The sequence below is a fragment of the Chiloscyllium punctatum genome, chromosome 5 (assembly GCF_047496795.1).
Source record: "Chiloscyllium punctatum isolate Juve2018m chromosome 5, sChiPun1.3, whole genome shotgun sequence".
Lineage (NCBI taxonomy): Eukaryota > Metazoa > Chordata > Chondrichthyes > Orectolobiformes > Hemiscylliidae > Chiloscyllium > Chiloscyllium punctatum.
Genome location: NC_092743.1, coordinates 56,493,907 through 56,510,855, shown reverse-complemented (window position 1 = coordinate 56,510,855; position 16,949 = coordinate 56,493,907). Strand labels below are relative to the sequence as shown.

The following is a 16,949-nucleotide window of genomic DNA, read 5'->3' as shown; positions in this document are numbered from 1 at the left end:
CAAAACTTATGCAGAACACTGAGCTTTGTTCACATCCGAAAAGAGCACACTGTAATACAGTATTACTTACTGGATTTCTGTCTGTGTCACCACAGGAATGATTCCAAGGTCAGGTCTATGACCACACCTCAAAGGGAGTGAGAATCTTTATGACCACCACCTCTCTGCCAGGCTTAGCCCTCTCTAAAGTCTTGCGGGTGAGCGTGTCCTACAATGCAATAAAGAGAAGAATTAAGTGTGATGGCAATGGGATTCCTTTGTAAGAGTGCATGATAATGCCAGGTAGTGAGCTGGCACTTTCAGAGCATTAGGTGGATGGGAGCTTTTTAGTGCATATCATGCATGCAAAGATGAGGCGTTGAGATGCCTGTGCAGTGGCGGAAGTGGACTGTGCCTGTGAGTGACAGCTAGCAAAGAGAAGATAGTGCCACTTACCCTTGAGGAGTGCAGCAAGTAATTCATTCTCTTGCAGCACTGCAGCCAGGTGCATTGATGAGGGCCTTCGGCACTGACCCTGGTTCCAAGCTCAGTGGGTTTAAGGGGCATCCTGATGCCATCTCCTGAGAAGAGGACCTCTCTTCTTTCCCTTATTCCATCCAGCAACACAAGTAACGAGACATCACTAATATGCTTCTGCTTCTTCTGTGGCATGGTCACTGTGTTAGGAGTGAATGGAAACTCCTATCTTGCAGCAAGTGAAGTAGTGTCCAGCTGATCTTCAAATATAGCCCCAGAGCCCATGACCCTGCAAAGGTCCACGGGGCAAGACCATAACTAGCTCATTTGGTGAGTCACACATACATCTCGATTGCATAGATGTTGAGATGAGAAGCGCATAAATACACAAGATAACTTAGCCCAGGCCATGGTGACCTTTAGCATGGTCTGTGCAATTTTTTAATTCCAAAATGCAAAATCCCTGATGAAATTAAGATTGGACTCTGGAAGAAGTATCAGCAAATGTTAACGCAGACACTGCTGGAGCAGCGAACTGCATTTCAACCTTGCACTTCAGATCGAATTGTTTTTGAGCCCCAAACGTATGGAAATTAATAGCAGGATATCTTAAATCTTGTATCAGAGTTAAAGGTCTACCTCATTGTTGGATTAAATATAAGAATAGAAAGAAATGGAATGAATAATGGAGAAGGAACAAAGGTAAATTGGAGCCCAGTTAGATAAAGAAAGAGACACAAAGGAAGATTGAATCAAGAGAAAAGAAAAAGGACTTAAAACAATAATTAAATGTAAAAACATTAACTTGTAACAATCTTTAGGAACAACTTACAAGCTTCAGTAATGAGCCTCCAAGGTTTTAATTGTGCTCTGAAGTTGGGTAGCTCATTAGCACCATAAGTCACTTGACCAGGATGCTTGAATGTGAAATTCTGACAAACTTAAATGTTACCACTGAGATTATTCTGTTGCTCCCTTCCCACCAACTTTTTATTACTCATAGAATCTTGGCAAGATAGAGGCCATTCAGCTGTCGAGTCTGCACTAACCCTCCAAAGAGCATCCCACCTAGATCTGTTCCCCCATCCATGGCTAATCCACCTAACTTGCAGATTTTTGGACTGTGGGAAGAAACCAGAGCACCAAAAGCAAACTCACACAGACATGGGAAGACCATGTAAACTCCACACAAACAGGGTTGGAATTGAACCTTGGTCCCTGGCAATATTGTACAGTAGTACTAACCACTGAGTCACTGTGCCACACTTTATTCATGAACAGATTAATGGTGACATCTTGATTTTATGAGGCTAAGAGCAAATCATGCCCATTGTATATCTCAACTTTGTGACAAATTTACAAATAGCGTAGAATTTTATGGCCACTGCAAAGTGCTCATTCGCCAGCTGGAAAGATGCTAACAATTGCTTTGCTGCTGCCACATTGGAATCCCCAGAAGATAAATGAAAGGGGGTGATACACCAGTATGGAGGATCCAGTGATTGGACGTAGGGAGGACATTGTGGTGGTCCAGGTATGGACAGGGTAGGGTAGACCTTGAGTGCCAGTTTGTGGTGAAGGGGCTTGGCATAGGACACAGTATACCAGATTGGGAGAAATATCCTCTGACCCTGCAGGGAGGCAGCCAAGATATGGCTGGTGACCTTAGTACATGGCATACAACGGACGTTGATACTTATAGTGTGCAAGAACCAGAGAGCTAAGACTCTTAAGTGCTCATAAATTGGCTGTCCTTGACCCTTCCTGAACAAAGCATTATCAGAAGCAAGTTAGAAAGACAATAGGCCTGCCTTTCTCATTTCTCAGCTGCTGCTGAGTGGAAAGAGTTGAGGATGGGGCCATTAAAGTCTGCCCTAACATTGTGAAATGGCTACTCTCTATTATCTTTCCAGCAATTCTTGGGCTATTTATGCTACATCGCTATTATAGATAAACATTGTAAACATTGTACTCTTAAAAGTATCCCCTGTTCTTAGGCCCATTGACCAAATGCAATCATATTTCATTACACACCATTTTCATTAGTTAAATGCAGTAAAAAAAAAACAAGGAAAGTTATTTCTGATATCATCAACATGGCTTCAGACATTGACAGTTTCTCAAGGAGCTTGCATGTTTTATAAAATATTACTTTGGAGTTTTACTAATGATTGCAGTAGGGTGCGACTAAAGCATGTCTAGGTAAGAACTGTCCTTTTTTTAAAAGAAGTTTTCTAAATCTTGTCAAAAATTATTTAGTGCACATTCAAAATTATATGATTTGGAAACTCCTCTGTGAATAATAAAGAAATATTATATGAAAATGCTAACAATATATTTCACAATCAACAAAATATGAGTGAAGCAACAGTTTCTAATCAAGGACCACCCAGTTTTCAGTCTAGCAGGAACAAATATTTGCTGTAGTAATGGGAGTGCAGTCAGTAATGGGTTTAATAATCAAGAAGTGAGTTAATATAACAACAATCAATGTTTCTTTTCTGAAATTTTAAAGCAGAGCTGTCACTTTACCAAAGGAAAACCCTCAATTCAGTATGACTCAGAGAACGCCCATCCACGTAGATTAAACCACATTTACTACAGGAAACCACTGGAGGATAGATTGCATTGCTCAAATTGATACACACAAAGAATTACTAGTGGCAAACAAGAGTTAAATCATATGAATTTGTGCATATTGCTGCTCCAATGTTGGATAAACTAAAATTACAGTGTCCCTTTTTGACATTTGTACTAGTCTATCACTGAAATATGGAATCATTTAACATGTTTGAATCTCTATCACTTCTTCTATGAGTTATGCATATTTTGTAGATGGCCCAAGTTCCTATTTTTTTTTAAGTTATTGAGTCATACAGTAGGCTGTCTCCAGAAGCAAATTCAGTAGTCTGGAGCTCAAGTATGGCAACATATCAAAGAATTTAGAAATCTAATCACAGAGAACCCATAAAAGATGGCAGAGTAGACTTCAACTCATCAAATGGGAACTGTGTGAAGACAAGTCAGACAGAACCTGTTGCATGATTTGATCAGGAATTACACTTCAATATGTGCCTGGCAGTGCAGAAATACTCATTTTAATAGATGTAATTGAGTTGGGTAAGGGACACTGTAACTTAAAATACAACATAGGAGTTAATGAATTAGAAAAAAGTGGTGAACAAATGTGAAAACATTCCTTGAAAGAAGACACGGTGGAACAGGTGGAGGTAAGTGTGAAAGATTTGTGCACCATTTATTCATGTATTGCTATGGGATTTTATTGGTTACAGCATCAACATATTTGGTGTTCACATTGAAATTAGAGACACAAAAGGAAACAGAGGGCTAACAACTTATCTATAGGAAGTCTACTTCACTAACTCAATGCTTCAGATGCACTCAGTGACTAGTTTAGTACAGACAATGAAAGTTTTAAAACTGCTGCTTGAAAATCATTCCTCCAGTCTCACCTTTACTCTTCATATAAGAATCAACTAACCTCCACATCAAATCTTACACACCACTGATAATATATGTTAGCCTGAGCTTGTTGGCTCACTCCTATCTTTCTCAATACAGTCGCTTCACTTTTTCTTTGCTGCTTTTTCCTGTTCAACTTGTACTTCTTCGTCCTCAGGGATGAAAACACTTACAGTAAAGTCGCCTGTTTCAGTGCCGTATTTGTTTTTTACGAGGATGCTGTATTTGCCAGAGTCTGTGGTTCTGACATCGGTGATAGTGAAAGAAGCAAATTTTCCTGAGTCAAACTTCAGTAGTAGATGAGCATCACCTAGCAGTTCTCTATCATTCTTCAGCCAGGAAACTGTAGGCACAGGTTCTCCCCAGACATTACAAGTAAGGTTAAGTGACTAAAAAAGAAATAAGAAAACAATATTTTTCCTCAACAATTCCAAAAACAGCCATTAGAGAACAAAATTAAGTTACTTCTGACTCCAAAATATCTTATTTGTTCCAGCATGTGATTTCACCCACTTAAACAGAAATTAGATTTTTGGAATTAGCTGTAAAGGTTTTCAGTTGATCACTCAAACTTAAAACAGATTACATAATTTCTATGATCAGTAATAACAATAAAACCTTTAAAAATTTTGCCACTAAATTATTAGATGAGTTTGTTATTGTGAAAACGGTGTAGGACAACGTCATAAATCGCCAGCTAACAATTTGGCAGCATTTACCTTTCTTAAAATGACAGAAAAACATGGTGGCTGTTATATTTACAGCATTTATAGTTTCAGTAAGCTGCAGTTTTTAGTTACCTTTCCTTCTTGAATTGTAACAACATCAGGCAAACCTCCGATAACACGAGCACGATCTATCAGAGAGAAAAATAAATTTTCTTACATCTGACACAAAAGTACATCTTAAAGTGTTAATATTAAAATTACAGAATTACTTACAAAGAAGAGTACTATAGAAACTCAGCATGGACAATAACAAAAGTAGAAAACACAAGCTTCATTCCCATTCTCCACGGTGTCATTTTAAAGAGAACATGTGGGCATCAGATGCTTTTCCAATTTTGAACAATGAAATGTAAGTCAATCACAATCCATTCTTATATTCCCAAATGAGTATCTCAGAAAGAAATTGCAAAGCTACAGATATATCATTGAAGTGATCTTGCTGAATAGTAGAATAAACTCAAGAGCTAAATGGCCTTCTGTTCCTATTTATGGTTCAGCAAAATTGTTGCATCGTAGTGAGTTTTGAGAAGTTTTGTAGCTCAGGTTGAGCTTCTGGATGTAGGTTTGCTCGCTGAACAGGAAGGTTCATTTCCAGACATTTCATCACCCTACTAGGTAACATCTTCAGTGGGCCTCCAGGCGAAGAATCATGAAACGTGCTTTGCCTGGAGGCCCACTGAAGATGTTACCTAGTAGGGTGATGAAACATCTAGAAATCAAGCTTTCAGCTCAGTGAGCAAACCTTCATCCAGAAATTGTTGCACTTTATAGAAAATAATCAAACTTATACCTTCATAAAAGATTGAAATTTTAAGTTCATCTATATCATTTATCTAATCAGTTCACTAATTTATACCATAATTTAAATATATTAAAATATTCATGATTTCTTTATAAAATATCTGACAACATGATACTCACTTTTTTCAGCAATTGCTGCCTGTCTGTTTATTAAAGATGAGAAAAAAGTGAAAAATAAATTAAGGCAAATGTGTTAATCTGCATTGAAATAATTATATACTTACACACTGATAATTATAAATATATTTTGATAACATCATAACTGTGACTCCATAAACATAAATCTCTGCTAGACTTATTTATTAAAAATAGAACTCCATTAAGAGACACATGGGAAGCTATTATTGGCGTGATGTCTCTTCTCTGTGTCTGACTGAATGTAGAAACTTCTGAGACATATTTTAAAACATTAGACAAATATAGTAACAAATTATATTTCCATGAGGTGACTATAATTGTTTAACTGACTTATGGTTATTATTTATTTACTGTAGTGCAAGATCCATGTTAAACCACTAAAAAAGTGTTCACTGCTTCTCCAATGACACTGATCACATTATACAAGAGGTAGGTTCAAAATGGTACATTCTCATGGTCAATTTAACCTCTTGGAATTATTTGAATCATCTAAAAAAAAAACCAAACATTTCATTTTTTTCTTTCCCGTAATTGGCCTTGGGTTTTGATGTTTATTTTCACCTCACCTCATAGACTATATTGTGCCTGAAGGCTACGGAGTATTTTAAAGTCATAGACATGGCATCACAACTATATGCAACAAGTTAGATAAACTAATAATTCTTTTCCTGTCTGATGTTTTGCATGCTCATGTGAATAGATTATTGAAACAGACCGGGATGGTTGAAGGCTCAATCACTGGTACATGTTGTACTAGCTCATTTAAGCATGGGTATTATAAGTGCTAAGATTAGGAAGTGCAAAGTTGTGTTGATTCAAAGTACCATTTCACATCAATTACTGAAAAAAACATGCACATGGTCACCTGATGGGCTCAGAACCAAATAACTTATGGAAAGTGAATAATGTGAGTTGCAAATTTAGAATTGTGCATAGTTGTTCTAAATGCCTTCACATCTCCACCCTTCCAATGCCCCACTGCACATCCACTGTCAATCATTTTTTAAAAAATACTCAGGGAACATGCTTTCCCCCCACATTTTGAATTTGTATGTGGAAAATTGGTATGCAAGACTTCTAAGACGTACTGTCGCCTCCTTCAAATACACAGCTGCAAATCAATGCGGCTGGAATAAAGTAATGGAGAATTTATATAACCTGCTGTTTAGCACTGCCTGTGTGCCCAGTGGAAATGATGTGCTGCGAGATGGGGGTTCTGATTCCTACAGTTAGAAGCGTTACTTCGTTGAATCACTTTTGCTTCTGTGTCAAAGAACACAAGTGAAAAGCTGATCCATAACTGAGTGCAACTTCTCTGACATGGTGCAGTCTCTCATAAAGTATTTTAAAAGTACAGGAAAGGCTCCTGATGTCTTGGCCAATATATACTTCTCAAGCAATACATGAAGCAAGTTGCCACATCTTTTACCTCTTTGCGGTTCATCAGAGCAGCATATATTAGCTGTTAGATTTCCTTTTAATTACACTTCCAATGATTACACTTAAGAAATATTTGCCTATAAAATACTTCTGGCTGTCCTGAAGATGTCCTGAGTTTACTCTTGCTTGGTTACCCTGTCCAGCAGGGTATCTGCTTGTTGTGACCAGACATTACATCCTGGGTGTGTTCGTTTCCAACATTTTCAGGACGTGAAAGAGTTTTGTGTGCTTTTAAGGCTTGATGGGTGGTGGTGTCCTCTGGCTATCAGATGCTGGAACACAAGTTTTCACATTGTTTCTGTGAATACTTGGAAAAGTTGGAACATTAGCTATGTAGGTCTGATTGGTCATTGCTATACTACAAACATAGATGAATTGATGGAATGGTTTAATAACTTCTAAAACAGTTAAATGAAACTGTGTTCTGAAGTGCAGAAGATACAAAAATTGCCATAGGCCAAAATGATAGACTGCTTCACTGAGGTGTTCCTAACATCAATAAAATAACACTAAAAACTGGCATTATATCACCACCTACAGGAAAGCTAGTGTGCTTCCAATTAAACCTGTTGGACTATAACCTGGTGTTGTGTGATTTTTAACTTTGTACACCCCAGTCCAATACCGGCATCTCCAAATCATAAATACAGGAAAGATAGGTATTACAGGTAAACTTAATGGAAAATCTCATTAAGATCTTTTAATATATTTTCAATGTGTTAAGAAAAAGAACACTATAACCTATTCAACATTCTTAAGTTGCGTTAGATATTGGCTTAAACTCTACGAAGTGTCTATTTATATGTAAGTCTGATAGGGCCTAAGCTCACACATTAGAAAATGAAGTGCTGAAGGCAGCCAGCACATGTCCTAGCTAAAAGCTAGGACAGACAGAGTGAAGCTAAAAGCTAGGACAGACAGAGTCGTCATCTCTGGATTGTTGCCGGTGCCACGTGACAGAGAGGCAAAGAATAGGGAGAGAGTGCAGTTGAACACGTGGCTGCAAGGATGGTGTAGGAGGGAGGGCTTCAGATATTTGGACAATTGGACTGCATTCTGGGGAAGGTGGGACCTGTATAAACAGGACGGGTTGCACCTGAACCAGAAGGGCACCAATATCCTGGGGGGTAGGTTTGCTAGCACTCTTCGGGGGGGTTTAAACTAATTTGGCAGGGGGATGGGATCCGGACTTGTAGTCCAGCAAGTAAGCTAGCTGTGTGTCAGGATGTCCAAGACTGTAGGGAGGCTGTGGAGAAGGTAGCACTGACAGGGACTACTTACAGACACAGAGATGGGCTCAAGTGCGTATACTTCAATGCAAGGAGTATCAGAAATAAGGTGGGTGAACTTAAGGCGTGGATCGGTACCTGGGACTACGATGTTGTAGCCATCACGGAAACATGGATAGATGAGGGACAGGAATGGCTGTTGGAGGTTCCTGGGTACAGATGTTTCAGTAAGATTAGGGAGGGTGGTAAAAAAGGAGGGGGGGTGGCATTGCTAATTAGAAATGGTATAACGGCTGCAGAAAGGAAGTTTGAGGGGGATCTGCCTCTGGAGGTAGTATGGGCTGAAGTCAGAAATATGAAAGGTGCAGTCACCTTGTTGGGTGTTTATTATAGGCCCCCCAATAGCAGCAGAGATGTGGAGAAACAGATTGGGAAACAGATTTTGGAAAGGTGCAGAAGCCACAGGGTCGTAGTCATGGGCGACTTCAACTTCCCAAATATTGATTGGAAGCTCTTTAGATCAAGTAGATTGGATGGGGCGGTGTTTGTGCAGTGTGTCCAGGAAGCTTTTCTAACGCAGTATGTAGATTGTCCAACCAGAGGGGAGGCCATATTGGATTTGGTACTCGGTAACGAACCGGGACAAGTGGTGGGCTTGTTAGTGGGTGAACATTTTGGTGATGGCGACCACAATTCTGTGACTTTCACCTTGGTTATGGAGAGAGATAGGTGCGCACAACAAGGAAGTTTCTACAATTGGGGGAAGGGAAATTACGATGCTGTAAGACAGGATTTGAGGAGCATACGTTGGGAGCATAGGCTGTCAGGGAAGGATGTGGTGGAAATGTGGGACTTTTTCAAGGAGCAGATACGACGTGTCCTTGATATGTATGTACCGATCAGGCAGGAAAGAAATGGTCGTGTGAGGGAGCCTTGGTTGACGAGGGAGGTTGAATGTCTAGTAAAGAGGAAGAAGGAGGCTTACATAAGGTTGAGGAAACAAGGTTCAGACAGAGCAGTGGAGGGATACAGGATAGCCAGAAGGGACCTGAAGAAAGGGATTAGGAGAGCTAAGAGAGGGCATGAAAAATCCCTGGCGGATAGGATCAAGGATAACCCCAAGGCATTCTATGCGTATGTGAGAAACCTGAGAATGACAAGAACGAGGGTAGGTCCGATCAAGGACAGTGGTGGGAGACTGTGTATTGAGTCGGAAGAGATAGGAGAGGTCTTGAACAAGTACTTCTCTTCAGTATTTACGAACGAGAGGGACTGTATTGTTGAAGAGGAGAGTGTGAAACGGACTGATAAGCTAGAAGAGATATCTGTTAGGAAGGAAGATGTGTTGGACATTTTGAACAACTTGAGGATAGACAAGTCCCCCGGGCCTGACGGGATATATCCTAGGATTATGTGGGAAGCAAGAGAGGAAATTGCAGTACCGTTGGCAATGATCTTCTCGTCTTCACTGGCAACGGGGGTGGTACCAGGGGACTGGAGAGTAGCGAATGTTGTGCCCCTGTTCAAAAAAGGGAATAGGGATAACTCCGGGAATTACAGGCCAGTTAGTCTTACTTCTGTGGTAGGCAAAGTAATGGAAAGGGTACTGAGGGATAGGATTTACGAGTATCTGGAACGGCACTGCTTGATTAGGGACAGCCAGCACGGATTTGTGAAGGGTAGGTCTTGCCTTACAAGTCTTATTGAATTCTTCGAGGAGGTGACCAAGCATGTGGATGAGGGTAGAGCAGTGGATGTAGTGTACATGGATTTTAGTAAGGCATTTGATAAGGTTCCCCATGGTAGGCTTATGCGGAAAGTCAGGAGGCATGGGATAGAGGGAAATTTGGCCAATTGGATAGAAAACTGGCTAACCGGTCGAAGTCAGAGAGTGGTAGTAGATGGTAAATATTCAGCATGGAGTCCAGTTACAAGTGGAGTTCCGCAGGGATCAGTTCTGGGTCCTCTGCTGTTTGTAATTTTTATTAATGACTTAGATGAGGGAGTCGAAGGGTGGGTCAGTAAATTTGCAGATGATACAAAGATAGCTGGAGTTGTGGACAGTGAGGAGGGCTGTTGTCGGCTGCAGAGGGACTTAGATATGATGCAGAGCTGGGCTGAGGAGTGGCAGATGGAGTTCAACCCTGCCAAGTGTGAAGTTGTCCATTTTGGAAGAACAAATAAGAATGCGGAATACAGGGTTAATGGTAGGGTTCTTGGTCAGGTGGAGGAACAGAGGGGTCTTGGGGTCTATGTACATAGATCTTTGAAGGTTGCCACTCAGGTGGATAGAGTTTGTAAGAAGGCCTATGGAGTATTATCGTTCATTAGCAGAGGGATTGAATTCAAGAGTCGTGAGGTGATGTTGCAGCTGTACAGGACTTTGGTTAGGCCACATTTGGAGTACTGTGTGCAGTTCTGGTCGCCTCACTTTAGGAAAGATGTGGAAGCTTTGGAGAGGGTGCAGAGAAGATTTACCAGGATGTTGCCTGGAATGGAGAGTAGGTCGTACGAGGATAGGTTGAGAGTTCTCGGCCTTTTCTCGTTGGAACGGCGAAGGATGAGGGGTGACTTGATAGAGGTTTATAAGATGATCAGAGGAATAGATAGAGTAGACAGTCAGAAACTTTTTCCCCGGGTACAACAGAGTGTTACAAGGGGACATAAATTTAAGGTGAAGGGTGGAAGGTATAGGGGAGATGTCAGGGGTGGGTTCTTCACCCAGAGAGTGGTGGGGGCATGGAATGCGCTGCCCGTGGGAGTGGTAGAGTCAGATTCATTGGCGACCTTTAAGCGGCATTTAGATAGGTACATGGATGGGTGCTTAATCTAGGATAGAAGTTCGGCACAACATCGTGGGCCGAAGGGCCTGTTCTGTGCTGTATTGTTCTATGTTCTATGTTCTATGTTCTATGTAGAGTCATAACCCAGCAAGTAATCAATATCTTTAGGATGGATTGGAGAAAGATTTTTTAAAAGTGTAAACATTGCACATAAACAATTTTTAGTAAAATCAGTATACTTACTTCAGCCTCTGGAATTCTGCAAAGGCTTCATCAAAAACTTTAAAGAAGAGAGACGTTAGTGAGATAAATATGTAGCAAACTAGTTCACTATGTTGTAACAAAAGCCATTGCAATTCCTGGTGGATATAAAACTTTGTATGATTTTCATTTCTATTGATGGAAATGTGTCTGTCAATCTGCAATGTCAATATTACACTCTAGCACCCAAATATGTTTACTTTATTAATGCTGCTACTGTCAAATTTCATTTGTCTTCACAGATCCTACCTCTGATTTAATAACTAAAAGAAAATAGTTTAGTGATGTTCCATAACGCTGCACTAATTCATCATAAAATTATCATATCAACGTCATGCCTACATGACCAAAAGATCAGGGGAAAGCTGAAATAATTAGACAGAGGTACTTCAATTTAAGCACTTCCCTGAAAAAAAAACACTATTCTCATTGAAAGCTATATCTTTATACAGCTGATTATAGAGCAAACACATTAAAACAAGATATTTATGTATTTTAAGCAGCAGAAAGCCAGATGTCACAGAAAACTCTGTGAGTAATATAATCAACAAAATGGGGGGCGAGGTGTGGGGGGTGGCGGGTGGCAGGTGGCCGGCTCAAATAACGGAATTGCCTCCTCTTAGTTCTGATGCTCCTCATCTTGCTGGATATGCTGATAAGCCTCACAAACAAAGGAATTTGAAACATATGGCACAATATGTAGTGTGTGAGAAGCAACAAATCTTAACAGAGGTCTACACTTGGCATTAATTATGGTGGTTTACTGTGCTAGTCATAAACAACTAAACCTCCCTTAATAAAATGTTTTAAAATGCCATTTCCACACATTTTAAACAACATTTAATATTTTTTCTGAATGCACAATGTTAGTTTTAACACATTCTATGGGTGGGATTGCTAAATGATAACCCAGATGACATAAATATGAAACAAGTAGTGTTCAAAGCTCCGCAGTTATTAATGTTAATATTGAATGTTCTTACTTAATTTGCATGGCAATTAGAAGCTTCCTGAGCAGACCTCAATCCCAACTGTAAAGACTTGTCCTGTATCTATTTGATAATTACATGCTTCATGTTCATAATCTCCATATGTGAAATGTCCACCAGAAATATATTGAGATTGATTACAAAACATTTTCCTTCAAAACTTTGCAAACATCAGGAAGAGGAAACATTCCTTTTAATAACAGAACTCAAGTCAAAAAAGCTATGTTGGTGTGGCAGTAAGCACCTTACTCCCAGTTATTCATCTCAACTACCATGACATCATAGGTCAGATATTAAGGTGATACGTGGTACAGACACCTGCCATTAATGTGCAAAGATTCCTGAATCTGGTATATGAGGAATATTCTATAATCACGACGAGCTGACATTTATTCTTCTGCCCAAAGTCCTCCCCTTAAACTGCTGCGTTGGCATAATCTCATGATGGACCAATAGGAACACTTTATTACAATATTCAAATAACCATGCTGGAAGTTGATCTGTTTTTCTTACCTGTCCCTGATAGTTCAACTGATTTTTTGTGTCCAGCTTTTCCATCAAAGAGTTCAAGAGTGTATCGGCCTTTATCCTTTTCAGTGGGTTCATTAATCTGCAGCCAGAGCTGCTCTCCTGTAACACCACTCTTTACCCGGTCTGTGGATGCAAGCTTTGTGTCTCTGGAAAAAGACAACAGGCATTTTAAAACTATCTAAACTTTAGGATGTGATTCATTCCCAACTGTCTCACATCTAATAAAATGGGTTCCAATAACAAGCACAAAGCTTCCTACCTCTATATTCTTTCTCTGTAAAACTAAGTACTGTTACAAGAAAGAGCTAGGTTTTATGAGTTTCATTTCCAGGGAGTGAGTTGGGCATGGAAGTCAGCACCCCCAATTTACTTTGCTCCCAATTTTTTAGTGCCAAATATATAGAAGAAAGTTCTCTCTTACTTGTGATACCAGATGATCTTCAACTCGTCCAGGTAGTAAGTAACAAAAGAGTAGATTCTGATACCATGCTCTGTACTCTGTACCTTCAGATCTGTTGCAGTTTGAGCTGTAATGTTAGCAGAACCATTTAGTTCCAATACCCAATTAGTAATCACTAGAAAGTATCGAAGATATAGTGCAAGGCTTTCTGTTCAGAATACTCACCAGCTGCACGGCAAACTTCACTTATCACATCACCGAAAGCTGAAACATTAAGGTTAAACAAGCTTGATAAAGCAGATTTTGTGGCTCCAATGATATTGTGTCTTACAGTTAGGGTTACAGTTACCCTTAATTTCATGATTTTCCTGCTTCACATTTTGCTTCTTGATAATAACTCTTTCCTCTCTACCACTTCTCTGCATACCATTCAATGTCTAAATGTTAATTAGCTCATCTGGGCATTTCCAGTGTGAAGCAGCATTCAAAAATGCCACCAGTTGAAAAGTTTTAGGCCTACAGGTAAGAAATTTGGGTGGCATGGTGGCTCAGTGGTTTGCACTGCTGCCTCATAGTGCCAGGAACCTGGGTTTGCTTCCCACCTTGGGTGACTGTCTGTGTGGAGTTTGCACATTCTCCCTGTGTCTGCATAGGTTTCCTCCGGGTGCTCCGTTTTCCTCCTACAGTCCAAAGATGTGCAGGTTAGGTGAATTGGCCATGCTAAATTGCCCATAGTGTTAGGTACATTAGTCAGAGGTAAATGTAGGGGAATGGGTCTGGGTGGGTTGCTTTTCAGAGAGTTGGTGTGGACTTGTTGGACCAAAAGGCTTGTTTCCATACTGTAGGGAATCTAATCTAAAATTTGTATTTGTTTTAATGACTATCTTTCAATTGCACATTTCTGTAAATATCAGGCCATTTGTCCCCTTTTCTCAGCCCCTTTGTCTCTGCAAGAGGTAAAATTGTCATAGCCTTACCAGACCAGAAGGCTGCTCTCTTTAAAAAAAATGGCTTAATCTGAGGGTCAGCATGCCTCAGGTGAGGGGGGAAATCTTTCGATGTGACCTCAGCTGGTGTGGGAGTTCAACCCATGCTGTTGGCATCATTTTGCATTATCAACCAGCCACCTAGCCAACTGAGATTGTGATGCCAATTGTTTGGGTTCACTTCCTGCACTGTCTGAAGTTATGTGAATGACTGTCCTTCTCAATTTCTCCTCTCTTTCAAGGCGTGGTGACCCTCGGGTTAAACCATTACCAGTTGTCTCTCTCTAACAGTCCATAAGACGATAGCCATTTTACCTTAGACCCACAAAGCAAAGTGGTGAAGGATACAGAGAGGGCCAATCTTTGCACACATTTTAAAACACTCATTTACAAAAATGCACATCACAGGAATATAAGTGAAACCCCATTTAACGCCCACTACCCACACTCAATTAAAATCAATCAGGATACAAGCGACAGATTCCTTTCTCTCTTGAAATAAAGTTTATATACACAGCCACTATTTAAAACTAATTAAATCAATGATCTCTATATTCTGTATTATGCATTACATTGCTCGACAACCTTCTTGGTCTTGTAACAATTTTTTCATATATGCATTTCTTTCACAACACAATACCATCAGTTGATATCATGGATTGAATTTAATTTTAGGAATTCTTCTCTCTGTAGCATTTGATTTAAGCCAACCATGTCAATTCATAACCTTTTCCAGCCAGACTTTTTCTAGAGTCTACATTATCCCACAAGAAATGGCGGTCTACATTTCAATCAGTGGTATATAAACTTCAGTATGTCTATTTTACATAAAGTCTCTTTAAATATTCAATACATTTGAAATGCATATCCACTGCCTCCACAAGAACCCAGTTTTAACAGCCAGAACGCAGCTAACAACCTTTTTTTAATTTGCTTCCCATGCTAAAGTTTCGTATTTTCCAGCCTCACCCACCAGTAATATTATAAACCTGCTGCAGTGGAATACACATCAGGATACCCGCAAGTGAGCATTGCCAAAAAAGTCCATTCTTGTGTTCTGTGGATTACTTAAGAATGCAACCTTAAGAATACCTTTGTCTGGATTTATTTTCTTAATGTTTTAATTGCCCTATTAATATTCTGTAGAGATTTTGTGGTGCAGTTGTAGTGATTGTAACGAGCTCACCTGGATGGGCCTCATAGAATATGAGTTCCCTGATTGGAGTCTGTTAATTTTGTCCAATCAGGGAGCCCTGGCTGACAAACATAAATAAGAATGTCAGAGGTTCTGTTCACCCAGAGAGTTAGCTCTTAGGAAGCCAGACCAGTGTCAAGTACTATGCACATATAAATAAAATTTGACTTGGTGACATGTTGCCAGCCTCTGTGGAGTTATTTCAGCACCAGTTGTGTTGTATTTCTGTGTCTGCACCAGAAGCTCCAGATTCTAGACCTATTTCAAAACATGATTGATAAGGAAGATGTATTCATAATGCAGCTATTGAGTATCAAATCTGCAAAATCCTCTAACCTACATCAATGGCAGGCAGGAAGAGCAGGAGAGATTCCTTGTTGGCCAACTGGTGGAAAATAATTGGAATCTCTGACATCAGTATCCATAACTCCATGGCAACAAGCCGCACATAAAACTATATATTGCTCCAGCAACCAGGACTTCAGGGATGGGTTTTTTGGCTGAGTTAGCTGGATGGCTGATGTGGCTTGATTGATCCAAACAGCACGAGTTTTGATCCACATGCTGGTTGGGATGGATTCAGGACCTATCTCCTCACCCTACCAGCAGTGGAAATCATAGCAATCTGAGTCAGGCCTACCTTCAGATGGGAAGCACAAAAAGAAAATAAAGACATTCTTATTTTAATTTCATTGCAGTTTTTAAATCCAAATGATTACAGCTAGCATCTGGTCCAGTCTGAGTGATAATTTTGTACAATTACCTTGAATATGAATGATATGCTCCAACTAGGATTATTGCTATAAAGTTATTCCCATACTTAATTTGCTTAATATCTAATATATTTAAAAGCCTGACTCCCAAATGTAAATTCTACAACAACTTTAATAACACATTTCCCAAATTCTGTAATACAACCGGACAGTGAATTATTAACACCAAGATTATTGAAAGTTTTCATTTTCCTCTATGGTACCAATAATACATTGAACTGTCTGGATTTAATATAATGAAACCAACTTACAGGAAATCATATTTCACCAAAACAAAAACAAGGCAGTGACCTAGGCGACAGTCATGTTTATTTAGATTCCATAGTTTTGCTTCTGCACCGACAGCCCCTTCAGGCAGTTTCAGGCACAATTCTTTCTGAAAAGTATTGGACTGCAGAAATGTGGCTTTTATGTTGATTGGTCTCCTCTCCAGTGAATGTGGTCACAGATACTCAAAAATATTTTTAATGTTTCTTGTAATAGTTGTGGGAGAATGCATTCTTACTTCTCTGTTGTCCAGTAACACTCCAAACAACTAGCAATTAATCTAGCTTTTACATTGTAAGCTCCATAAACAAGAATGTTTTTCAGTACAAATCCACATTTGTGAAAGGTTAACCTTTTTCTGATACCTCAAAACAAACAACAAGCTCTGCCTAACTGTCTAACTCTCCTTTTATGCTTCTTTTAATAGTTAATCCTCAAGTTTGTTGATAGTTATCAAAATGGCTTGAGCATGAAAACTTCAGCTGATGG

General features: G+C 39.6%; 1 protein-coding gene across 4 annotated transcripts in view; it reads right to left on the bottom strand.

Moving 5' to 3' along the window:
- Positions 1–3,687: 3,687 nt before the first annotated feature.
- myom1b (myomesin 1b) overlaps positions 3,688–16,949 on the bottom strand; it is a 130,547-nt gene continuing 117,285 nt past the window's right edge. For all 4 annotated transcript variants that reach the window (XM_072570372.1, XM_072570373.1, XM_072570374.1 and 1 more), the window contains 7 exons: positions 13,465–13,503; positions 13,261–13,366; positions 12,822–12,985; positions 11,302–11,338; positions 5,589–5,611; positions 4,740–4,795; positions 3,688–4,328 (listed from right to left, as the gene is read on the bottom strand). In XM_072570372.1, the coding sequence (XP_072426473.1) occupies positions 4,044–4,328; positions 4,740–4,795; positions 5,589–5,611; positions 11,302–11,338; positions 12,822–12,985; positions 13,261–13,366; positions 13,465–13,503 (710 nt within the window). In that variant the 3' untranslated portion in view covers positions 3,688–4,043. The remainder of the gene's footprint in view (positions 4,329–4,739; positions 4,796–5,588; positions 5,612–11,301; positions 11,339–12,821; positions 12,986–13,260; positions 13,367–13,464; positions 13,504–16,949) is intronic.